The 25136-nt window shown below is 39.6% G+C and overlaps 1 protein-coding gene across 4 annotated transcripts in view; it reads right to left on the reverse strand.

The window, feature by feature from the left end:
• The window catches only part of LOC142851068 (solute carrier family 22 member 19-like), a 47049-nt gene that overhangs the window by 9755 nt on the left and 12158 nt on the right, over positions 1 to 25136 (reverse strand). For 2 of the 4 annotated variants that reach the window (XM_075974967.1, XM_075974968.1), the window contains 4 exons: positions 23156 to 23310; positions 22888 to 23077; positions 16888 to 17011; positions 2685 to 2800 (listed from right to left, as the gene is read on the reverse strand). In XM_075974967.1, the coding sequence (XP_075831082.1) occupies positions 2685 to 2800; positions 16888 to 17011; positions 22888 to 23077; positions 23156 to 23310 (585 nt within the window). The remainder of the gene's footprint in view (positions 1 to 2684; positions 2801 to 16887; positions 17012 to 22887; positions 23078 to 23155; positions 23311 to 25136) is intronic. The other 2 variants (XM_075974969.1, XM_075974970.1) reach the window with 1 other exon arrangement.

The following is a 25136-nucleotide window of genomic DNA, read 5'->3' on the forward strand; positions in this document are numbered from 1 at the left end:
GCTGTGGTCAAGATGTAAAATAAATTTTAAAAAATTTAATTGACTTTTAAAAAAGTGCTTCTCCTTGTGCTGGAGACAACTCTATCCAACCCATGTCTACCCAGTCCCTTTCATGTGGTGATGTGAGGAAAATAGTCCAGAAGAAAGAGTGTCCATGTTTCTGTCCTAGAACCATCTTCTAAGCCCTCAAGCTCTCTCTCCTCTTTGTTCTCTTTTCTGCCAAGAAGATCTTGTCTTATTATAGATGAACATTCATGTTTCTGTTGGTAATTTTTCAGGCTTTATTTTTGCTATGACTCAAAGGCGCACACCTGCTTAAGCTGTTTGCAGACATGTATTAACCCCTTTCCCTACAGCAAGGATTCCAGTGCAGATGAAAACAGGCAGTGGTACTGATGCCCTCTTCTCGTCAACACTCATGTAAGCTTCAGGGAATCATGACTTGCTCCCTCTGCCACAGCTCAAACCTGCTCCAGATCCCTCGTCTGTCCCATAAGTACTCCTGTCAGCTTAAGCTCTCCTGCCTACCACCTGCCACTGAGGGTGGGTCCTTTCCTTCCCTGGGTCCTGAGGTTCCTTTTCTCCCTCCCAACCACCAAGACTATGTGACAGAACTGAAAGTTTCAAATATATGTCTAAGATTCCTCTAAGTTCCTTAGTTTTATCTTCTATCCATAGTTTCTACCTATCCCAGCAGATTTCTACCCAACTGGCAAATTCTATCCAGAAATCAATCTTGGCTCTACTATTGCTCCAGAACCAGATCACCTCTCTAGCTTCAGTGATCCTGCAAAGACAGAGGATCCTTGACTTGCTGACTGCTGAGAAAGGAAGCATTTGTCTCTTCTTCAAGAAAGAAAACTTCTGTTATTATGTAAACCAACCTGGTAAGCAAGAGTATTAAGAACCTCTTGGGTATATACTCAAAGAATGCTCAATCATACTATAAGGACATTTGCTCAACTATGTTCAAAGCAGCATTATTCATAATAGACAGAGCCTGGAAACAACCTAAATTCCCCCTCAACTGAAGAATAAATAAAGAAAATATGGTACATCTACACAGTGGAAAAAAAAACAATGACATCATGAAATTTGCAGGCAAATGGGTGGAACTAGAAAAAGTCATTCTAAATGAGGTAACCCAGATCCAGAAAGACAAACATGGTATGTACTCACTAATAAGTGGATATTAGGTGCAAAGCAAAGGATAACCAGGCTCACAATCCATAACCCCAGAGAAACTAGCTAACAAGGAAGACCCTAAGAGGGATGCATGGGTCTCCCTGGGAAAATGAAATGGATGAGATGCCCTGGGTATACTGGGAGTGGGTTAAAAGGGGGGGGACAGAGAGATGGGAACATGTGGGATCAGGACGCTCAAACGGGGGTGGGACAGAGAGGGAGAGTAAATAAAATTAGAAAGAACCTATATGAACTGACACACAAACCTGCACCTCTGGGAACAGACTCCAATGCAGGACCATCACTGCATTTTCCTCTGAACTCTTGCCTCATGCCTCTCCTCAGCCCTCAGCTCTCTATCCTAGCCAGAGTAACAGTTGCCCCCTGTCTCTTCAGATTATTTTCAGAAAAGGATGAATTAACAGACCCATTGCTCAGTGAACCAGAATTCCCTCAGGTTTCATACCATGACCTGCTTGTTTTGACCCCTTGCTTTGGCCCAACATTCCAGGCCCACTTTGTCAATGTCCCTACTCAAATGGAAGTAGTCGGAGAACAATCTTGCTTTATCATCAACAAAAGGCTGGAACGTTAGCTCCCCAAAGCAGCCTCCAAAGTTGCAGTGCTGATGGCAGTGACTTGGCTCCCACCTGAGCTGGGGTTTGCTAGGAAACAGAAACCTGGAGTGTGTCCCAAAAGCCTTTAAAAGCTGTAAAAGCTGTACGACCAAAATTTCTGCACTTAATCTGTCTGACAGAATCCCCAAGCTAACCACCTGGTTCCCCTAGCTAACCACCTGGTTCCCCTAGCTAACCACCTGGTTCCCCTAGCTAACCACCTGGTTCCCCTAGCTAACCACCTGAGCAGCCTCCTCTTGCCATCACCCCATAGAAAAATAAGATTTTGCAGCTGCTTCTGTCTTCTACTGTACAAAGCAGCTAGCTGGACAAGAACTTTTTATTAAACTATTCTTTCTCTCCACAGAGAATGGCTGTGCTTGTTAGTTTTTCTGTGCATGCTTATAATTTGTTCTCTGGAATATTTACTGCAAATAAATATAATTTTATAGTCATAATAAAATCATTGTATGCTGATAGGTATAGTAGAGTTTGTGGGATACATAATGAGTCCTTCCAAAGTTTTAGAATTTTCATTGTATCTTGAACTGGTTGAGGGTTATATAACTGTATGTATTCACTGAGATGTTCACATGTATGCACCTTAATTTTGAGATTTTTATCTATTTTGAAATTAAAACAGACAAGCCAACATACTCAGGGACCAAGTTTGTACCATGACTAAAGTTCTCAGCATCAGTCTCTAGTGCTAAATTCAGTAGGTGGTTGGATGAACACACTCCTCACTGCACAACTAGTCCATGTTCCTGTTCAAAACGCTTTGACTACCTCCAGTTCCAGAAATCCCTCATCTTTATCTCCAAATATATCAGTGAGAAATTTACCTCCAAACTAGTTTAATAGGCACTACGTAAAGCCTACCTCACAAGGGACAGGAGACACATTCGCTTGCGTAGGATGGGTGTACGGAACAAGTCCCACAGAGAAGATTTTGTCTGTGAGGCCTCCAGCTCCTCCTTCATAGTGGTTCTCACACCCTGCAACAACAACATGAATGAACTGTTCAGTTGTCACAAAATGATGAACACTGTGGGTATACTGGGCACCTGCGGGGAACTAGATCAATAGTTATTGTTTCTGTCTAGTGACAAATACAAACATCAAAGAAGCAGGGTCAGCTATAAAAGTTGTGAGAAATGTGAACCCAGGACATCTTAAAGAAATTCAAGGGGGCTGGAGAGATGGCTCAGTGGTTAAGAGCATTGCCAGCTCTTCCAAAGATCCTGAGTTCAATTCCCAGCAACCACATGGTGGCCCACAACCATCTGTAATGAGGTCTGATACCCTCTTCTGGCTAACTGTATAAATAATAAATAAATAAATATTTTTAAAAAAAGAAATTCAAGTGACTTCTTCAGTAAGGTATATTAAGCAAGGAAGTATAGATAGATTCGGAACGCTGAAGGCAGGGTGTCCATCAGAGACACAGATCAGGAAGTGAAGACTCATTTAGATTGTGGTCTATGGTGTTTTGACAGAGAAATGTTCCCCATGGGCTTAAGTATTTGAACACTTGATACCCAGTCAGTGGCACTGTTCAGAGGTGGAAGGGCTTTGAGAACTCACAGCCTCACCCTTCTTCCAGTTGGCACACTCTGATTTTGGGGCTTTGAGAACTCACAGCCTCACCCTTCTTCCAGTTGGCACACTCTGATTTTGGGGCTTTGAGAACTCACAGCCTCACCCTTCTTCCAGTTGGCACACTCTGATTTTTGCTTGCGGTTAAAGATACTGTCTCTCCGCTTCCTGCTCCAGCTCTCTGCTGGCATGCCTCCTCTACCACTATGCATTCTCCTCTGGATCTGTAAGCTCGGGTAAACTTCTAGAAGTTTCTTTTGTCATGATATTTTTATAACAACAACAGAAAAGTAACGACTACAGAAGACACCAGAGAGTAGGTTGCTGCCCTAAGGAATCTGACCATGTTGTTCTTCGGAGGAACGTTAAAGACTTTGGAGCTCTGGACTACAAATGCTACCACTGCTGTAAACAGAGCTCTTACCAGGCTGTCCTAACAGGAGTCTGGAAGACAGCAGTGCTGAGAATAGTGCAGATGGCTGGAGACCCAACTCACGAGGTTTCAGAGGAGAACAATATTAGCAGCTGAGCTACAGACCTCTGAAATGAAATTTTGACAAAGAATATGGCTGTTTTCTGACCGTATCCTGAGAATTTGCATGAGACTAAATCACTGGCTCTCAACAAATGGGTCATGGCCCCTTTGAAATTCAAATGATCTTTTCATTGGGGTCATCTAAGACCATCAAATATTTACATTTGATTCATAACAGTAGCAAAATTACAGTTATGAAATATCAACAAAAATATTCTTATGCTCACCACAACATGAAGAACTGTAATAAAAGACTGCAGAATTAGGAAGGTTGAGAACCACTGAATTAAATTAACAACCAATAGACTAATTTCTTTAGAAGAATGTTGCAAAACAGAATATTGAGTCTGCCATGTGGTTTTTATTACTGAAAACTCTTATGCAGGTCTACAGTGAAAAAGAGCAAGCAGAGCAGAAAGAAATGTAAAATGTAAAATTTGCAGAGAAAAAAATAAAAGATCACTAGGATGCTTTGCAACCAAAGCATGTGTTTAAAGAAAGGCTATAATTGTTAAGGAGATTGGAGCCATTGAAGAACCTCTTCTTGCTCTTCTTTGAACAGTGGGAAATGAGATGAAGAGCAAGACCCCACCAGCTAAGCTTCCAGCTTGTGAAAGGAGAAGGACTAAGAGAAATAGCACTTGTTTCAACATAAAAAAGCTGCTGCAGTCCAAGTATGGCCAGGGTACATCGCAAGCTGGCACAGCCGAATTTAGCAATATCATACACACAGAGCTGGTTTTGGAGGCATTAAAAAAGCAAGAGTGAGGGGTCAAGGATTCTTCCTCTGTGCTTTCAGAGAGCCAGTGGGGCCAGCAATGTGTGTCAGTTCTGGAGTCACCACAGGAAGTTTCTGAGAGAACAGGAGGCCTTCAGAGTCCTTTGCATAAAACTGTGAATAGAAAGCCTGGGTTTCAGTGGAAACCCCAAGGTGTGGCCAGTGCCAGGACCGTGAGACATCTGCCGAGGAGGGCGGAACACAGGGAGTTAAACCCCAGGATATGGGCAGTGCCAGGACCATGAGACATCTGCCAAGGAGAGCAGAACACAGGGAGTTAAACAAACCTAAAAGAGATGTATGTTGCAGGTGGCAAGTCTAAAATCATAAAGCCAATCTATATCCTTTGAAATTAAATATCTAGACACTGGACGTGGACAGGATTTGGTGTTTGTCCTGCTGGATGCTGGTCTCGCTTTGGTCCAGTGTTTCTTTGCTCTGCTCCCATTTCTCCCGTTTGAAATGGGAATGCACATTATGGGTCATTATGTTAGAACTATGTGACTTGATCTGATTTTTTTAATAGGGGGTCATAGAAAAGAGATTTTTCTTGAGTTTGTCCTTTAGACTTTCAAATAGTTTTCAAGACTGTGAATGACTAAGGGGACTTTTCAAGTTAGGCTAAATAAATTTTACATTATGATATGGCCATGAACCCATGGAGTTCAGAGAGCAGACTGTGGTAATTTCAACGAGAAATGCCTACGATAGATTCATATAGCTGAATACGTGGTCCCCAGTTGATGCTCTATTGGGGATGATATGGAACCTCTAGAAGGTAGATTCTTGCTGGAGGAAGTATATCACTGAGGGTAGGTTTTAGAAGTTTATAACCTCACCCCGCTTCCAATTCACTCTCTGCTTCCTGCTGCTATGCGTGTTTGCTGCCGTGCCTGCCCCATCATTATGAACTATACCTCTGGAAACCATAAATCAAATAAACTATTTTGTCACAGCAACAGAAAGTAACTAGTATACTATTTGTGATATTTTGATTTCATTCTGACAATAAAGTTTGCTTTGAGTCAGAGGGCAGAGCTAACCACTAGCTGATCAAAATTAACCATAGAAATTCTGGAGGACTGAGGACAGATAGGAGACAGGAAGTAGTGAGGCAGGGCTGAGAAAGGATCTCAGGCTTTTTAAATGGAGGAAGAGAAGAGACAGGAGGTCACTAGTGTATTCTCTAGCACTTCTCTTATCATTTAGATCCTTACCCCAACACCTGACTCCTGGTTTTTTATTGATAAAGAATAATTAGATAAATGTTTCAATACACTTTTCTTTTTTTTTTTCAAGATACATAAAAAGGTTTTATTTGCAGAGGAGCACAGATTTAATCAAACAAGCCAAATCCCATGTCATCATCCGACTCTTCGGACTCCTCCTTCTTCTCTTCTTTCTTCTCCTCTGCTGCAGCTGGGGCAGAACCAGCAGCAGGAGCTGCAGAGCCAGGGGCAGCAGAAACAGCCACAGCTCCACCAGCAGGCACACTGGCAAGTTTCCCAACACCCTGGGCAATCAATATGCTTTTCTAGCTTCCTTCTTTTTATCTTGTCCAGAGCACAAGCCCACAGGGTGATGATGCCCTTTTTAAGGTGGTCTTCCTTGTTCATCCTAATTGAGATGATCCTTCAGAGCTGTGCTCAGAAACTAAACTAATATAAACACCCTCACAGGTATGCCTGAAGATTTGTGTCCTAGGTGATTCTAGATCTTGTCAAGTTGACCATACCATTGCTTATAATTTCTTACCAGAACTACCAGTGTGAATATATTACTAAATAGACCACATACTTTGCCACCAGGATATAGATAAATCAAGCTAAAGTTAAGCTGGAAACTCTCTCCCCAAAGAAAGCTTTCACAGGACTGGAAAGTGCTATGCAAGTCTTTGCACAACTTTCATCAACAATTTGCTCAGCTGTAGATACTTGCGCCATACTATAACGTGCCAGGGAGGGTGTGTCTGATTGTGCAATGTTGGTATCACTGCCATGGAGTTCACAAGACAATCTGAATGGAGTTGAGGCCTGTACCGCAGGAGAGAACTCCTATCTGGTACATCAAACCTTAGTGAAAACCACAGCTGTACACATTATAGCCCCTAGAGAGGAAGTGTGGTAATCTGAATGAGAACGTACTACAAGCCACAACATTATACAGTAATTGATCAGTCTTCTCTTCACAAGGACTCATCAGAACCAGGGACTTTGGGTAAAGGTTTTAAACCAAAAGGCAAGGTGTTTGGCATTGTTGTTTTATGAATAAAGAGACTTGTTTATGCTGTAGATTTTCACTATAGCTGACTCTCCTTCTGCTACATTTTTGAGAATTAATTCCCACAGTTCAGAACTGTTTCCCTATGCTTTGGGGGCTTACTGCTCACATTTTTCTAGCTATATGTGAAAACAATTTCCCATTGTCAGACTTTTGTTCCTCTCTTCTAGGCAAACACAGAGATCTGCTTTCCTGCAATTATTGCAATCAGCAGGCATTTGGTCAGTGTTTAGGGTCCAGGCAAGAGCATCCCATTTAAGATTTTCTCAGATATCCAATGACATAGAATCACTACCTGCCCAAAGCTGCTGATTCATAGCTGCTCAGATAGAAAAGAAGCTTGCCCTGGTTTTACCTCACTTTAAAAAAAATCCTAACTTCTCACACTCACCTTCACCTCAGTTTACTGGTAATTTTAGTTCAGGAAACTTACTGCTTGTGTTTTACTCTCAAGGACAGCAGAAGGGATAATTAACTACAACCCAGAGAAAGACCCACAATGCCCACAATCAGAACAACTGATAACAACATGCCCTGGAACTGATAATTTAGAGGACTGGGTCTCCTCTTTGTTTCTACCACTTAGAGCAGTAAGTATAAACTCCAGACCTAGGCCCATAAAAATTGCAGTGTCTGGTGAATGTACGATCAGATCAAGAGCCATTAACTTCCCCCTGACTGTTTACATAGGTTGCCTAGTTACCTGATATCCTCCTCTGTGCATGCTGGGAGAAAAACAAAAAAAAAAACCTACACGCTGAGTAAAAAAATCAATCCATAGAAACACAGGCTGCAGCTACACAGAGATGACCAAAAAATGAATGACCACTCACTAAGTGGGGCACTGTACTTTCTAGATCCTCCATACCGGGGGGGTGGGGGGGACCCTGCCTATCTCAGCTTCTCTAGCCAGCCAGCAGGTAAGCTTCCTTCAGATAGGCTTACAAGACCCACTCCATCCCCAAACCTTCCTATTCCCTGAGACCTCAGAGGAACTCTGTAACACAGGCTGCAACTAAACAAAGAGGACCGAGAGAGGAACTCTGTAACACAGGCTGCAACTAAACAAAGAGGACCAAGAGAGGAACTCTGAAGCACAAGCTGTGATGACACAGAGTGGACCAAGAGAGTAAACTACAAGAGAAGGACAAGAGAGCAAGCCAAAGGAAACCTCAGCAGCTCCCTGGGACAAAAACAGCTACAGTACAGAGCAGACTAAGAACATTTCCCAAAGATACAGACAGCAACTGCAAGGATTAGACCAAGAGAGATTGGTAGGCTCTAATGCAAGAATTAATTCAACAACCTAAAAAGCAACATGGTGACACCAGTGGTCACACAACAGGAAGACTTGATCATCCTAACCAGGAAGAAGAAAACAATTTTGAAGAACTTTATAAGGATGATGGGGACCTTTAAAGAGAAAATGAAAAATTCCCTTAAAGAAATAGAGGAAAAGAAAAACAGAAATTGGAAGCAATCAATAAATTTCTAAAATAAATAAATAAATAAGAGATCCAAGAAAAAAAACAACCAAACAGGTGAAGTAAACAGTTTAAACAGTTCAAGATTTGAAGACGGAAATAGAGACAACAAAGAAAATACAAACCAGGGGAATTTTGGAAATGGAAAACCTTGATAAATGAATAGAAACTACAGAGGCAAGCATAACCGGCAGAATACAAGAGATGAAAGAGAAAATCTCAGGTGTTGGAGATACTATAGAGGAAATAGATTCATTGGTCAAAGAAAACATTAAATCCAACAAATTCTTTTTTTTTTATTGAGAAAAGGAAAAAAACAAGTTTCCGCCTCCTCCCAGCCTCCCATTTCCCTCCCCCTCCTCCCACCCTTCTCCCCCTCCTCCCACCATTCTCCCCCTCCCCCTACTCCTCTCTCCCTCCCTCTCCAGTCCAAAGAGCAGTCCAGGTTCCCTGCCCTGTGGAAAGTCCAAGGTCCTCCCCCCTCCGTCCATATCTAGGAAGGTGAACATCCAAACTGGCTAGGCTCCCACAAAGCCAGCACATCTGGGACAGCATGAAAAGACCAAACCTAAACCTAAGAATAATAGGGATAGAAGAAGGAAAAGAAGAAGAAAAAGAAAAAGAAGAAGAAGAAGAAGAAGAAGAAATAATCCAGCTCAAAGTCATAAAAAATATATTCAATAAAATCATAAAAGAAAACTTTTCCAACCTAAAGAAGGCATCCCTATAAAGATATAAGAAGCTTAAAGAACACCAAATAGAAGGGATCAAAAAAAAAGTCCCCTCACCATATAATAATCAAAATGTTGGGGTCCATCCCCCAACATAAATTGTCTCTTAGACCAGCGGGGAGGCCTGGGAATAAAGATACAACTCACATGGCTTTATCGGGAGGGAGATTCTCAGTGATTCCTAATGAAATCCTAAATTCACATCCTGAAAAATTCTCCCAGCATTTATTCTCCAAACAGCTTTTAAACCAACACAAAAACTGAGGGGGAAATTCATTAGCATTCTGTTTCCTAGGTAGCCAGGTGAATGTCTAAGGTCACCTCCACACTTATCTATGCCTGCTCTGTCACGTCTCCCTATCTTCCTGCTCTGTATGCCAGCTCTGTGATGGAGGCTGAATTAACATCTCTATCCCGGGCATCCTCCAAATTACAAAGAAGGAGCAGAACAACATTAGCATATACTGTCCCTTTGTTAGGGATAGTGACAGTTTGTCTGTAAAGGCTAGGTGACCCCCTTCTGGGTGGGCAGGTGCAAACTATGGACTGAGAGTCTGGCCACCATACAATGTAGACATATGGGCCTGTATAATATATGGCCCTACATCAAAATACAAAACATACAGAATAAAGAAAGAATATTAAGAGCTGCAAAGAAAAAGGGACAAGTATCATATAAAGGCAGACCTATCATAATTACACCCAATTTCTCAGTGGAAACCAGGAAAGCCAGAAAGTTCTGGACAGATGTGCTGCAGACACTAAGAGACCATGGATGCAAGCCCAGACTACTATACCCAGCAAAACATTCAATCACTATTGTTGGAGAAAACAAGATATTCCATGACAAAACCAAATTTAAATAATACCTCTCCACAAATCCAGCCCTACGGAAAGTACTAGAAGAAAAACTCCAGCCCAAGGAAGCTAACTGCATCCACAAAAACACAGGCAACAGATAACCTCAGACCACCAAAACTCAAAGAAGGGAAACACACAAACACTAAAACCAAAAGCTAACAGGGATTAACAATCACTGTTCTTTAAAATTTCTTAATATCAATGGACTCAATTCACCTATAAAAAGACACAGGCTAAGAGAATGGATATGAAATCAGGATACATCCTTCTACTGTTATAAGAAACATACATCAACTTCAAAGACAGACATTGTATCAGAGTAAAGGGTTGGTAAAAGATTTTCCAATCAAATGGACCTAAGAAACAAGCAGGTTTCTTAGGTTTCTAATATCTAACAAAATAGACTTCAAACTATAGTCAATCAGAAGAGATGGAGAAGGACACTATACTTATAACAAGAATAATCCATCAAGATGAACTCTCAATACTGAGCATTTATGTCCCAAATACAAGAGCATCCACAAATGTAAAGGAAACATTACTAAAGCTTAAATTGTACATCAAATCCCACACACTAATAGTAGGAGACTTCAACACACCACTCTCCACAATGAACAGAAACTTAACACAGAAATAAGAGAACTAGCCGGGCGGTGGTGGCGCACGCCTTTAATCCCAGCACTCGGGAGGCAGAGGCAGGCGGATCTCTGTGAGTTCGAGACCAGCCTGGTCTACAGAGCTAGTTCCAGGACAGGCTCCAAAGCCACAGAGAAACCCTGTCTCGAAAAACTAATATATATATATTAAAATAAAAAAAGAAATAAGAGAACTGAAAGATGTCATGACTCAAATGGAATTAACAGACATCTATAGAACATTCCACTCAAACACAAAAGACTATATCTTCTTCTCAGCACATCATGGAATCTTCTCTAAAATTGACCATATACTCAGTTACAAAGTAAAACTCAACAGATACAAAAAAATTGGAATAAGCCCCTGTATCTTATCAGAATACCAAGGTTTAAAATTAGAATTTAACAATAACACTAATTACAGAAAGCCTACAAACTCAAGGAAATTGAACAGTGCTCAATTGAACCACCCCTGGGTGGTCAAGAAAGAAATAAAGAAATTAAAGACTTCCTTGAATTCAACAAAAATGAAGGTGCAAAGTACCCAAACACGGGATACTATGAAAGCAATGCTAAAAGGGAAGTTCTTAGCAGTAAGTATCTACATAAAGTAAGTAGAGAAATCTCACACTAGTGACTAACAGCACACCTGAAAGTTCTAGAAAAAAGGAAGCAGACTCACCCAGGAAGAGTAGACAACAGGAAATAATTAAAGTGAGGGCTGAAATAAATAAAATAGAAACAAGAAAACAATACAAAGAACCAATGAAACAAAGAGCAGGTTCTTTGAGAAAACAAAACAGACAAACCCTTATCCAAACTAATCAAAAAGCAGAGAGAGACCATCCAAGTTAACAAAATCAGAAATTAAAAGGGGGACATAACAACAAACACTGAGGAAATCCAGAGAATTATTAGGTCATACTACAAAAACCTGTACTCCACAAAATTAGAAAATGTAAAAAAAAAAAATGGACTATTTTCTGGATAGTTACCACATATCAAAATTAAATCAAGACCAAGTGAATAATTTATAGACCTATAACCAGCAAAGAAATAGAAGCAGCCATCAAAAAAAAAAGTCTCCCAACAAAAGACAGCCAAGGACTAGATGGCTTCAGTGAAGAATTCTACTAAAACTTCAAAGAAGAGCTAATACCTATATTCCTCAAAGTGTTCTATAGAACAGAAACAGAAGGAATATTGCCAAAGTCTGTTTTTTTTTTTTGAGGCTATAGTTACCCTCATACCAAAACCACACAAAGATTCAACCAAGAAAGAGAATTACGGACCAATCTCCCTCATGAACTTGATATAAACATACTCAATAAAATACTGACAAACCAAATTCAAGAACACATCAAAAAAATCATCCACTATGATCAAGTCAGCTTCATCCCAGAGATGCAGGGCTGGTTCAACATATGAATATCTATCAATGTAATCTACCATATAAATAGACTGAAAGAAAAAAACATATGATCATCTCATTTGATGTTAAAAAAAGCATTCAACAAAATCCAACACACCTTCATGATAAAGGTCTTGGAAAGATCAGGGTTATAAGGAACACATCTAAATATAATAAAAAAAAAAACAATATATAGCAAGCTGACAGCCACCGTCACATTAAATGGAGAAAAACTCAAAATGATTCCACAAAATCAGAAACAAGACAAGGCTGTCCACTCTTGCCATATGTATTCAACATGGTTCTTGAAGTTCTGGCTGTAGCAATAAGGAGATCAAGGGAATACAAATTAGAAAGGAAGAAGTCAAACTTTCCTTATTTGCTGATAATATACATTAGTGACCCTGAAAACTACCATGGAACTCCTACAATTGATAAATACCTTCAGTAATGAGGCAGGACACCAGATCAACTCAAAAAAAATCAGTAGCCCTCCTATGTGCAGATGTTAAAGAAGCTGAGAAAGAAATCAGAGAAATCTCTCTGTTCACAATAGCCACAAATAGCATAAGTCTAACCAAAGAAGTAAGAGACCTGTTCAACAAGAACTTTAAGTCTTTGAAGAAAGAAATTGAAGAAAATACCAGAAAATTGAAAGATCTCCCATGCTCTTGAATAGGTAGGATCAACATAATAAAAATGGCAATCCTACCAAAAGCAATCTATACCCTGAATGCAATCCTCATCAAAAATTCCAACATAATTCTTCACAGACCTTGAAAGAAAAATACTCAACTTCATGTGGAAAAACAAAAATAAAACCAGGGTAGCCAAAACAATCCTGTAAAATAAAGAAACTTCCAAAGGCATCACCATCTCTGACACCAAGCTCTATTATACAACTACAGTAATGAAAACAGCTTGGTATTGGCATAAAAACAGAGAGGTTGACCAATGGAATCAAATCAAAGACCTGAAAATTAATCCACACACCTGTGAACAGCTGATTTTTGACAAAGAAGCTAAAAATAAATGATGGGGGAAAAAAGCATATTCAACAAATGATGCTGGCATAACTGGATGTCAACATGTAGAAGAATGAAAATAGATCCATATCTATCCCCATGCACAAAACTCAAGTCCAAATAGATTAAAGACCTCAATATAAATCTGACCACATTGAACCTGACAGAAGAGAAAGTGGTAAGCAGCCTTTAATGCATGGGCACAGGAAACCACTTCCTAAATATAACCCTTGTAGCACAGACACTGAGAGCAACAATAAATAAGTGGAACCTCCTGAAACTGAGAAAGTTCTGTAAAGCAAAGGACACAGTCAAAAGGACAAAAAGGCAGCCTACTGAATGGGAAAAGATCTTCACCAACCCCACATCAGACAAAAGACTGTTCTCCAAAATATATAAAGAATTCAAGAAATTAGACATCAAAATATCAAATAATCCAATAAAAATGGGATACAGATGTGAACAGAGAATTCTCAACAGAAGAATCACAAATAGCCAAAAGACACTTAAGGAAATGTTCAACATCCTTAGCCATTAGGGAAATGCAAATCAAAATAACTCTGAGATACCATCTTACACCAGTCAGAATGACTAAGATCAAAAACAATGAAAGCTTATGCTGGAGAGAATGAGGAGTAAGGGAAACACTCCTCCTATGCTGGTAGGAATGCAAACTTATACAATCACTCTGGAAATCAGTGGAATCAACCTACCTCAAGACCCAGTAATACTACTCTTGGGCCTATACCCAAAGGATGCTCAATCATACTACAATGACATTTGTTCCACTATGTTCATAGCAGCATTATTTATAACAGTCAGAACCTGGAAACAACCTAGATGGTCTCTCAACCGAAGAATGGATAAAGAAAATGTGGTACATTTACACAATGGAGTACTACTTAGCAGTAAAAAACAATGACATTCTTGAAATTTGCATGCAAATGGATGGAACTAGAAAAAAAACATCCTAAGTGAGAAAACCCAGACCCAGAAAGATGAACATGGTATGTACTCACTTATAAGAGGATAGTAGTTATAAAGCAAAGGATATTGAGCCTATTGTCCACAACCCTAGAGAAGCTAAGTAACAAGAGAAACATATATAGATCCCCTTGGGAAGGGGAAATAGATGAAATCTCCTAACAAAATTGGGAGCATGGGGGTGAAGGAAGAAAGGAGGGCAGAAAGGGAGGAGAAGGAGAGAAAGGGAAGAGGAGGAGAACTTGAGGGAATGGGATAGTCGAGATGGAGCAAGGACAGAGACAGAAAGCAAGAAAAGAGATATTTTGATTGAGGGAGACATTATGGGGCTAGCAAGAAACCTGGCACTAGAGAAATTCCCAGGGATACACAAGGATAACCCCAGCTAAGAACCTAAGGAATAGTGGAAAGGGTCCCTGAACTGGCCTTGTCCTGTAGTCAGATTGATGACTATCTTAAATGTCACCATAGAACCTTCATCCAGCAACTGATGGAAACAGAGGCAGAGACCCACAGAGGAGCACTGGGCTGAGCTCCCAAAGTCCAGTGGAAGAGTCGGAGAAATGAGAATATCAGCAAAGAGGTCAAGACCATGATGGGTTCACCCACTGAAACAGTCTACCTGAGCTAATGGGAACTCACCAACGCTACATGGACAGGAAAGGAACCAGCATAGGACCAAACTAGACCCCCTGAATGTGGGTGGCAGCTGTATGACTGGGGCAACTGTGAGGCCACTGGCAGCGCCATCAGGATTTGTGCCTGCTGCTTGTACTGGCTTTTTGAAACCCATTCTCTTTGGATGGATACCTTGTTCGGCCTGTATATAGTGGGAAGAGCCTTGGTCCTTCCTGGAGCAATGTGCCTTGTCCTCTCTGAGGAGTGGATGGGGACAGGGAGGAAGGTAGAAGGAATGGGAGGAGAAGAAGGAGTGGAAACTACGATTGGTTTTGTAAAATGAAAAAAAGTTTGTTTTCTTTTTTAAAAAATAAAATCTAAAAAAATGACCTATTCATAATTTTACTGAAGATAAATCTTTTAGCTCTTTATTTAACCATTAAAAATGTAGTGTGGTGCACTAGTCTTCCCCTACTACTTCAAGACCCAGCAATACCACTCTTGGGGATATAGACAAAGGATGAAGATTCATACCACAAGGACATTTGCTCAGCTATGTTCATAGCAGCATTATTCATAATAGCCAGAACCTGGAAACAACCTAGATGCCCCTCAACTGAAGAATGGATAAAGAAAATGTGGTACATTTACACAAGGGAGTACTACTCAGCGGTTAAAAAAAAAATATGACATTCTTGAAATTTGCATGTAAATGGATGGAACTAGAAAAAAAATATTCTCAGTGAGGTAACCCAGACCCAGAAAGAAAAACACAGTATGTACTCACTCACAGTAAGTGAATATTAGACATAAAGCAAAGGATAAACAGCCTACAGTTCTCAACCCCCAAGAAGACAGAAAACGAGAACCCTGAGAGAGACATAGATGGATCCCCTGGTAAAAGGAAGTAGACAACATCTCCTTAGTAATGTGACAATGTGGGTCAACAAGAGAGGGTGGTAGAGGAATGGGGAGGGGAATATGAGGAATTGGGAAAATCGAGCTGGGTGAAGGACAGAGAGGGAGAGCAAGGAAAGAGATACCTTGAGAGAAGGAGCCCTTATGGGGTTAGCAAGAAACCAAGCACTAGGGAAATTTCCAGGAATCCACAAGAATGACCCCAGCTAAGAATCTAAGCAATAGTGGAGAGGGTACCTAAAATGCCCTTCCCCTGTAATCAGATTGATGACTACCTTAATTGTCATCATAGAGCCTTCATCCAGTAACTGATGGAAGCAGATGCAGAGATCCACAGCTAAGCACTAAGTTGGACTCCTGGAGTTCAGCCATAGAGAGGAAGGAGTGACATTGTTAGCAAAAAGCCCAAGGTCATGATGGGGAAACCAACAGAAACGGCTGACCCAAGCTAATGGAACTGACAGCAGGGGAGCTGCATAAGACCATACTAGGCCCTCTGAATGTGGGTGACAGCTGTGTGACCTGGGCTATTTATGGGGCCACTAGCCGTGAAACCAATATTTATCCCTAGTGCATGAACTGTCTCTTTGGAGCCCATTCCCTGTGGAGAATACCTTGCTCAGCCCAGACGGTCCAGGCAACTTTCTATTGTAGACAGTAGAGAGGCTTGTAAGGCCATCCTCCTTTTTCAGGACTCATTGGCCATTGCTAGATGAAAGGGGTCATTAAGGCCTACTCATCCTCAAGATTGACAGTCAGTTAATGATGTCTGGGAAAGGAAAGACATTTTCTTCAATGGAATAGCCACTAGAAGTCGCTCACTGTCCTGTAAATAATACATCATCCCTGCTTCGATAGCTAACCCTAATTTAACTTCTTGGTTCACACCCACACACACAAAAAAAAGACATGAAAGTATAAAAGGACTGAGTAAGAAGAGAAATGGGATGAGTGGGGATGAGAGAAGAATAAGAACAATTAGTGATAAATATGAAATTATGTAACACATATATATAAAAATGTTATAATGCTCATCATTATGTATAATTAATATAAGCTAAGAAAAAGTTTTAAAATCCTGTGGATAAGTTTTTACAAATTAAATTCAATAAGCAAAAGTCCCTTTTGAATGAAATATATGTATGCAATATATTTAATAGTGGCATATTGCATCTTGATCAGGCTCGTGCTTTCTTTGTGTCATAACAAGCTGTCATTATGCTCACCTCAATGGTTAAGATGTCTCCAGAACTCTTCATTCCATTTATGTGTGCGACTTTTCTAAGTTCCTTTAAGCTCCTTTGAAGTTTGTTGGTCACAATCAGCCACCGAGCTGACTCTGACATCCACCTGCACATGAAGATGTTGAAAGTAAAATTAATTTTCATGTGTCATTTTTTTGTACCACATTTGTCCTTGGATAGTTTTATTATTAGTTTAACAGTTATAGAAGTAAATATAATGGTTATATAAAAATATAATGGTTATAGCAGTAAATATAATCCTATGTTATCTGGTACTAGAAAACAATTTACCCATGTAGTACACCTGTACTTCCGGACTGCAGAATTGGAGTCATGTTGGTCTCCCTGCCATGACCTGGATGCAAATTTACATGCGGTTCACCGAAATGGAACATAAGGGACACCTATAAAGTACTTTCCCAGATTCCCTGTTAGAATGTAGGCAGCATTTATTCATAAAATGTTTTCCTAAATTAAGGACCCCTGGAAAATTGTACACAGTAATTATACCATTTGAAGTGTGTTCATTCCTACACCAAGCACCTGATGGCATCTAACCACTCATTACAGAGGAATCTGATTAAGTTTCTCATTTATATAATGGGATAATCAGTGCCACGGTGTTGATTGGTGTGTTGTGAAGATTTAAGTTGCATGAATGGGTCTCCTTTGTCTGATGAACTCCTCTCACTGTATCAAGCCTGTCAGACCCCTTACAGTCATTTCTAACCAAGTATGCCGTTGCTGCTGATCCAATAGTGAAGCACTTTTTAAGTAATTTTAAAGGAGGAAAGGGTATGATTTTGCTCTGGGAGCTAAGCCCACATAGCCTCTTGCACTAAGTAGGGGACCCCAGCTTCCCCTGCTCAGGCCCATCCTGGCAGACCAGAAGCTCACTGCACTAATCTGAAGGAGACATACTAAGACTTAATCCTCTCCTGAACATCGTGGCTCTAGTGGCGGAGCCCGTGAGGGTCCAACATAAATTCCCTAATTCCCTAACCCGGCAGGAACGGAGTCGCAAGGAAAAGAACTGACACAGCTTACACCGCCATCATGGAAAAGGCCAGAATCCGCGCTTATTCTCCAAACAATTTTATATACCCACACCAAATTGAGCGGGGAGGGGGGAAAACACATTACGCCATCACCTAGGCAACCAGGTGCCTGGGCTCAAGTCAAGTCTGCAAGGAGCAGTCAGGTAGGCCCTGAATTAGCATCCCTATAAGACATCTTCCCAATTACAAAAGGGAGGAAGCACCAAACATCTGAACTCATCATCAGCTTCAGTCAAACATCTCTTCTCAGGTAATCCACATTTTAACAACAGAAGCTAGGAGCAGGCATCCTGGCCTTTGTTAAGGGCAGAGACAGCTTGTCTGCAGAGCTACGTGATCAACTCGGACCGGGCTAATGGCTTTTGTGCCATATCGAAATATGGGCCCACAATCTAGTAAAAGAAAAAAGGCAATCTGAACAAAAAAGGAAGAAATAAAGAAACACTCAACCAACCAAGTTCTCCAGCTGCTTCAGTCCCCACTCAACCCAAAACAACATGACTCTTTCAAAAGTTGCTAATCCCATAATAATGATCATAATAGAAATGACCAGAAAAAATCCCAGACAAATAATTCAACATAATGATTATAACCATATTTAGCACTTCAAATAATATGTGAGTATGCTCCAAGAGAACAAAAACAAAGAGAGAAATAAAATAAGGAGTAACAGAATTCAGTGAAGAGGTAAGATTACTGGGGGAAAAAGAAGCTGAAATGATGCTGAAAACGAAAAACTCATTAATTAATTCAAATAGATACCTCGGTGGAGCCCAGGCTGGGGAAGGTTGAAGAGAGGAGGGGAGAGGCAGGGAGGGGAGCAGAGAAAATGTAGAGCTCAATAAAAATCAATAATAATAATAATAACAATCCACCACAGGCTATTACAATTGTAAACATATATGTACCAAAAACAGATGTGCTCAATTTTATAGAAAAAACACTATTAAATCTAAAATCCCAAAGTGATAGTGAGTATCCCACTCACACCAGAAGACAGATCAAGGCAAAAAATAAACTAATTGTTTTAAAAGTAAAAGAATAAGAGGCCATGCCAATCACCCACCTGCAGACCTCTCTCATTCTCTCAGTGCCCTCCCAATTCTCCATCTCCTCCTTGTCACCATGTCCCAGACCCCAAATCAAGTAGAGAACCCCTACCTGACCAGAGGGCCACCAGAAGTCCAGCCCCCAACTCTAGTGGAGACCTCCCCTCCCCACCCCATCCCCACTCGACCACAGCCCATACAGGCCAGAGAACCAGAGAAGAAACAGAAACCAAGGAACAACACACCAATCCAAAAGACACAAACCCAAAAATAGGCACTCCAAACCCAGATTCCTGGGTATTATCATAAGAACACAATCAACAATAGCCAAGGCAATGTGTCACCACCAGTAAGCCCTGAATATTCTAACACAGCTGAAGCACAAGAAAAAGACCTTAAAACCAACTTTATGAAGATGATAAAGGTCATTTTAAAGAGGTGATTAAATCCCTTAAGGAAATCAAGATAAAAACAATTAAAAACTTGGAGGAAGTTAGTAAACCACAAGAAAAAAAAACAAACAGTTAAAAAAAACTGTTCAAGACCTGAAAATGAAAATATAAACAATAAAGAAAACACAAACTGAGGAATATTCTAGAAATAAAACACCTAGGTAAGCAAACAAGAGCTACAGACACAAGCATCACTGGCAGAATACCAAAGATAGACAAAAGAATCTCTTAATTTTTATTTTATTTTTAGGAAAGAAAAGACATTAAAATTGTACTTAATTTCACTAAGATAATTGTTGCTAATGAGCTAAGTTTTTCTTTTATGTTTAATATATTCATGCACTCTGTTTAAAATAGAAGCATGTTATAAATGGTAAGCGCTAATATGTATGTTGCACCTCCAATGTTTTTAAATGTTTTATTTATATGTAAAAAACCTAAATAAAAATAGCATGAAATACTGTAAAATTGAATGAGCATAATAAACACCTATAGAACATTCCACTCCAACAATAAACACCTTATATTCTTTGTAATGGCGCCCATGGAACTTTCTCCAAAATCAACTTCCTATTAGGACACAAAGCAAACCTCAACAAGTATAGGGAAACTTTAATAAACATCCTTTATTCTGTCTGACCACAAAGAAATGGTGGGTATCAGAAAGCACACAAACTCATGGAACTTAAATGATGACTGGGGAGAAATTAAGAAGGAAATTTTGTAATTCCTAAGACTGCATGAAAATAAAAGCACAACGTATCAAAATCTATGGGACTCAATAGAGGCAGTCCTAAGAGGAGACTTTATAGTACTAAGTGCCTATATCAAAAACATTTGAGAGATTTTAAGTTAATAACTTAATGGTATATTTTAAGGCCTTGGAAAAAGAAGAACAGACCAATCCCAAATAGACAGCCAAAATCAGGACCAAAATTAAGAAAACGAAACAAAAAAAACTTTGAAAGACAAACAAGGTTGACAAACTCTTGGCTGAATTAACCAAAAGAGAGAAGGGACCCAAATAAGGAAAATTAGAAATAAAAGGAGAAACCTATAACAAATACAAACGATGTTCGAAAAATCGTAAGAAAATATTTTTAAATTTCTTGTTCATTGAACGGGAAAATCTAAAGAAATGGACTAATATCTATATGCATGAAACATAACAAAAGCAAACCAATACGAAATTAATAATTTAAACAGATCCATAGTCAGCAATGAAATTGAAGCATAAATAAAAATTATTCTGACCTAAAGAACTCTGTGGTCAGATGCATTCAGTGCAGAATTCTACCAGAATCTCAAAGAAATAACACCAATACTTCTCAAATTATTTCATAAGGTAGTTATGGAAGGAACACTTCCAGACTCTTTTTATGAAGCAGTATTGATGTTATTTTGCTGTGCACTCAGATTGTCAAACTCACATTTATATCCATACTTTTGTGCTGATCTCAACCTTAGTTAGACAAGCTTCTTATTACAGAGGGCAGTAGTTAATATAGAGCATTGTAACTCTTCCAAATGCAGAGAATAAGTAACTGATTTCTCACCCATAGAGGGGACATCTATATCAGCACACCTCCCCCATCCAAGGTTCAGGGAAGGTGGTGAAAGAGGACACGGAGAGAATGCAAGAGCTGGAGAATGGAAAGGGAGGCTATAGAATGCTTTACTCTCTCTCAACACGCTTACAGCACACATGATGAAGCCAGTTAAAAATTCTAGCAGGAAAGGGAATGGGCACCCCTGGTTCTACCGCTAGCTAAGGATTTATTGGCAGTTGATGGCTACTGGAAAAGAGAAAGTCACTTTAGGAATGTGGGTACTGTTAGGTTCCCCAATACCCAGTGAAAGACTCTATACCCATGAGCACATGGGCAGTTCTAACTGGACTCAGAAGAATAAATATGTAAGTAAATAAATAGTACACAATGTTGTGAAGATGTGATTGAGGTCCTGGTGGGAGTGGGAAGGAGATAGTGAGGGATGGATGTGATCAAGATATTCTTTCTATTCATGTACACAATGTATATATGAAAACTTCAAAGAATAAACTTTTTGAAAATGAGAAACATACATTCTGTTTTAATGTCTAATAAAATTTTTAAACTTTCAAACCAAAAAAAAAATGAAAGAGATTTGGTAGCACACACAATTAATCTTAGCATGAGCTGGGCAGAGGTAGGAGAATCTCTATTAGTTCAAGGCCAGGCTGATTTGCAAGTCCTAGAACAGTTGGAGCTGTTCAGTGAGACTCTGTCTTAAATTTTTTTTTAATTAAATTAAAATTTAAAAGTAAGAACATGAAAAAGAAAGGAAGGGGACATAAAGAACAAATGAGATGAGTGGGTCATTCTGCCTACAGTTGTTATTAAGATTTTATTTTTATTTGTTTTACTTCAGTGTGAAAGGGTGTCTTGTCTGCATGTATTTCTATGTACCACAGGCATGCCTGGTGCCCTTGAGAGCCAGAAGAGGGAATCGGACTCCCTAGAACTGCAGTTAGTAAGTGGTTTTGAGACACTGTGTAGGTGCTAAGAATCAAACCTGGGTCCTCTGGAAGAGTATCCAGAACTCTTAACTGCTGAGCCATTTCTCCAGGTCCCTGCCTACAGCTTTAAACTAAAGAAACCATGTTCGTTCTTCCTTCATTAAACGCTGGGATAAATTTACTTCCTGTCTTTTATCCATATCACCTGCAAAGACAAATATCACAAAAGTTTCCAAAATGTTTTTCTCTTTAAAGTCACTCATACAAATACAAACTACAGTAGAAGCAATCTAATCTTTAAAGATTTTCCTGTATGCAGTGAAATATTTTTGCAAAAACTCTATTATAACCTGAGTAAATAAGGCTTGGTAGCAAAGACACACAGAAAGATCAAGAACATTCTAGTAAGAATGCATTGCTACTCTCTCTTTTTTACGGTAGTTTTTTCCTAATAAATAAAATTAACCTATGTATGATAAATTTAAATATCAAATAGTAGACATTTTTATTAAGTATACCATATCTTAGAGTGATTAGATGTATATATGTATTGAGTATACTTCCTCAGAAATTACTTGTTATTTATCCATAGTATGAATATGAGGTGATATATTTTATCCAGCTATTAATAAAAAGTCAAAAGCCACAATTAGAATCTTCATATAAATAATGAGTCCTCCTAAGTATAACTATATCTCTTGTCATACATGTATATAATTTTATAAAAATACTTATGACCTTGAATTAAAGTTTAATTGAGTCTTCTTGGTTCATCTGAGAGTCCTGCTTGTCCTCATGGCACACAGTACAAAGAGGAGCACATACTGTCGGGTACAGACCAAGGGCAAGTGCATTTCTTTTGTCCTGATTCCATGTGCATCGTCATGCCAGAATTCCATAAGACAGAAGAGAAAAGGAATTCTTACCGTGTGGGCACAAGTAAGAAAAATAGGGGTAGAGACATCATCAGTTGGAGGTGGTGCCAGTTTTGAACAGTAAAAGCCAGGCCTGCTAATGCCATCTGTCCAATTCCTGAAGAACATATTAACAGTGTTGTTGTCAAGGCTTGGAATTCAGGTTTTGTCCATTCAATCACTGAAAGAAAAGAAAATGAATCTTGACTTCCAATAAGCTGGGAAGAACATCCAGGTCAAAACCAAAGCTTGGAAACTGTCCACAAAAGCTTTGACTTACTGAGCAAGCCACAATTTGTCGTAAAACCTGAGGAAGAAATTCCTGCCAGGAAACGTAGTGAGCAGTAGATGAGGAAGGTGGGAGCAAACGCTGCACAGGTTTCACAGACGGCCATTTGCAGTAAAGCACATATGAAGACTAACTTCCTCCCAAACCTGAGGGAAAGGAAGGATTAGATTATGGGATCAATGCCGTTGGCATACAAATTGAATACCCTTTAAAATGATAAATAATTCTTAAAAATAACCAAGAGTGTGTAACCTGCAAAGCTACTTTCTGTGTTTGTGAACAGCATAAACCAAAGCTTCTTCTCCAATTTGCTACCAGTATTTTTCCTACTATTTCAAGCCATAAGACAGTGTAGAACATTGGAGTTTTAACATAATATAAACACTTATTACTAAATTATTCATTTAGCATGTATCAGTAACTTGTTCCACTATTATGACAAAATACTTGGTAAAAACCCACTCCATGGAAAAGGGGTTTGGGTTTGGCTCAGAGTTCCACATAGCACACATTTGGCAGAGAAGGCGTGGTGTGGTGGTTCCATGGTGGCAGGAGAATGGAAGAGTTCCTCACATGATGACTGATCGAGGCAGCAGCGTTCAGACTTGACCCTGAAGGTTAGGTATCTCTATCAGGATCTACTGGGGAAAAATTAACTCTACCAGTCAGCCCCCACAACCAAAGGTTCCACAACTTCCCAAAACACTTCCATCATTTAGGGAGTAAAAAATTCTGTGGGTGATACTTCACATTCAGACAAGACAAGTATAGATTACACATAGTATTTCATATTTGCCATCAAAATCAGCACTTTGGAATTCAGGACTCCTGTGCTGGGCATCTGTGAATATTTGATGATGGACTGCCCTCTCTGCTGAGTTTGGATTTAATGACCTGGAACAACATTGCACTTTCTTGTGCAGATTATTTAAAAGTCACAAGGCAGGCATAAGAACTAGTACAAAGGTCTAAAGAAATAATTAAGCCAGATGAAGAACAAATAAATACAAAACAGAAAGATTCAGAAAGTCAAAATTCAGAGTTGTATTTTCAACTGGAAGAGGAACCTCTCCGACCAGTTGAACGAAAGCATGTGTACTGATTTCACAAGAGTGTGGTAACTGCTGAACCACTCTGTTATAGCTGCTCTTCTCAACGGCGTATTTACATTGTGATATTAGTTATACATTCTATTATAAACATATTTATACAACATATTCCTAATTCTTAAGTTTGTACTTCACTTTAGAGCAAGGAATGAATAAAAAAGTGTGTTAGATAAAATGATAAAATGACAGTTTTGGTAAAACTTGGTCAGTCAAACAATAAATAGGTATATCATGTAAATCATATGTATTCTCATAGGAAAGAGCCATCTGTAAAACTGGTAAATGTTCTATTTCTTCAATGGCAAGTCTTTGGTGGTACCCTAGTTGTGCATTCCCAGAAGACAGTCTTCATGGACTCCCACTATGAAACACCATGTAGCAATTAGAAAAATGAACTGAAAGTGCAGAGATACATAGGTATCCCAACAAACAGAAAAAGAGTGTTGAAGCACATGGTCCCTAGCTGGTGACACTGTTCTAGAACCTTTGGAATATGGGGCCTCATTGGAGGAAGTGCTCGTCTGAAGACTAAGTAGAGAGCCTGACACCAGTGCTTTGCTAGTAGATAGCCTCCATCCCCTGTCACCATACCCCAAGCCTTCATCCCATCTTGTCTTTCCATCACGATGATTGTACCCTCAAGCATGTGCAAAAGCAAAATGCAGAGAATGGTTGTAGGAATTCCTACAGCCAGTAGCCTTTAAGTTACCCGCACACTTGGGCATGGCCTCTTATATTCTATATGCTGATGTAAAGCGTGCATCCAGCTTCTCTTCCGGAGGCGTGATTCAGTTCCTGTTCCCCATTCCTGCAGAGGATTGGGGTCTGTGAGTCTACCCCTAAATAAATAACCCTTTATAATA

This window comes from Microtus pennsylvanicus, chromosome 5 (genome assembly GCF_037038515.1).
Source record: "Microtus pennsylvanicus isolate mMicPen1 chromosome 5, mMicPen1.hap1, whole genome shotgun sequence".
NCBI lineage: Eukaryota > Metazoa > Chordata > Mammalia > Rodentia > Cricetidae > Microtus > Microtus pennsylvanicus.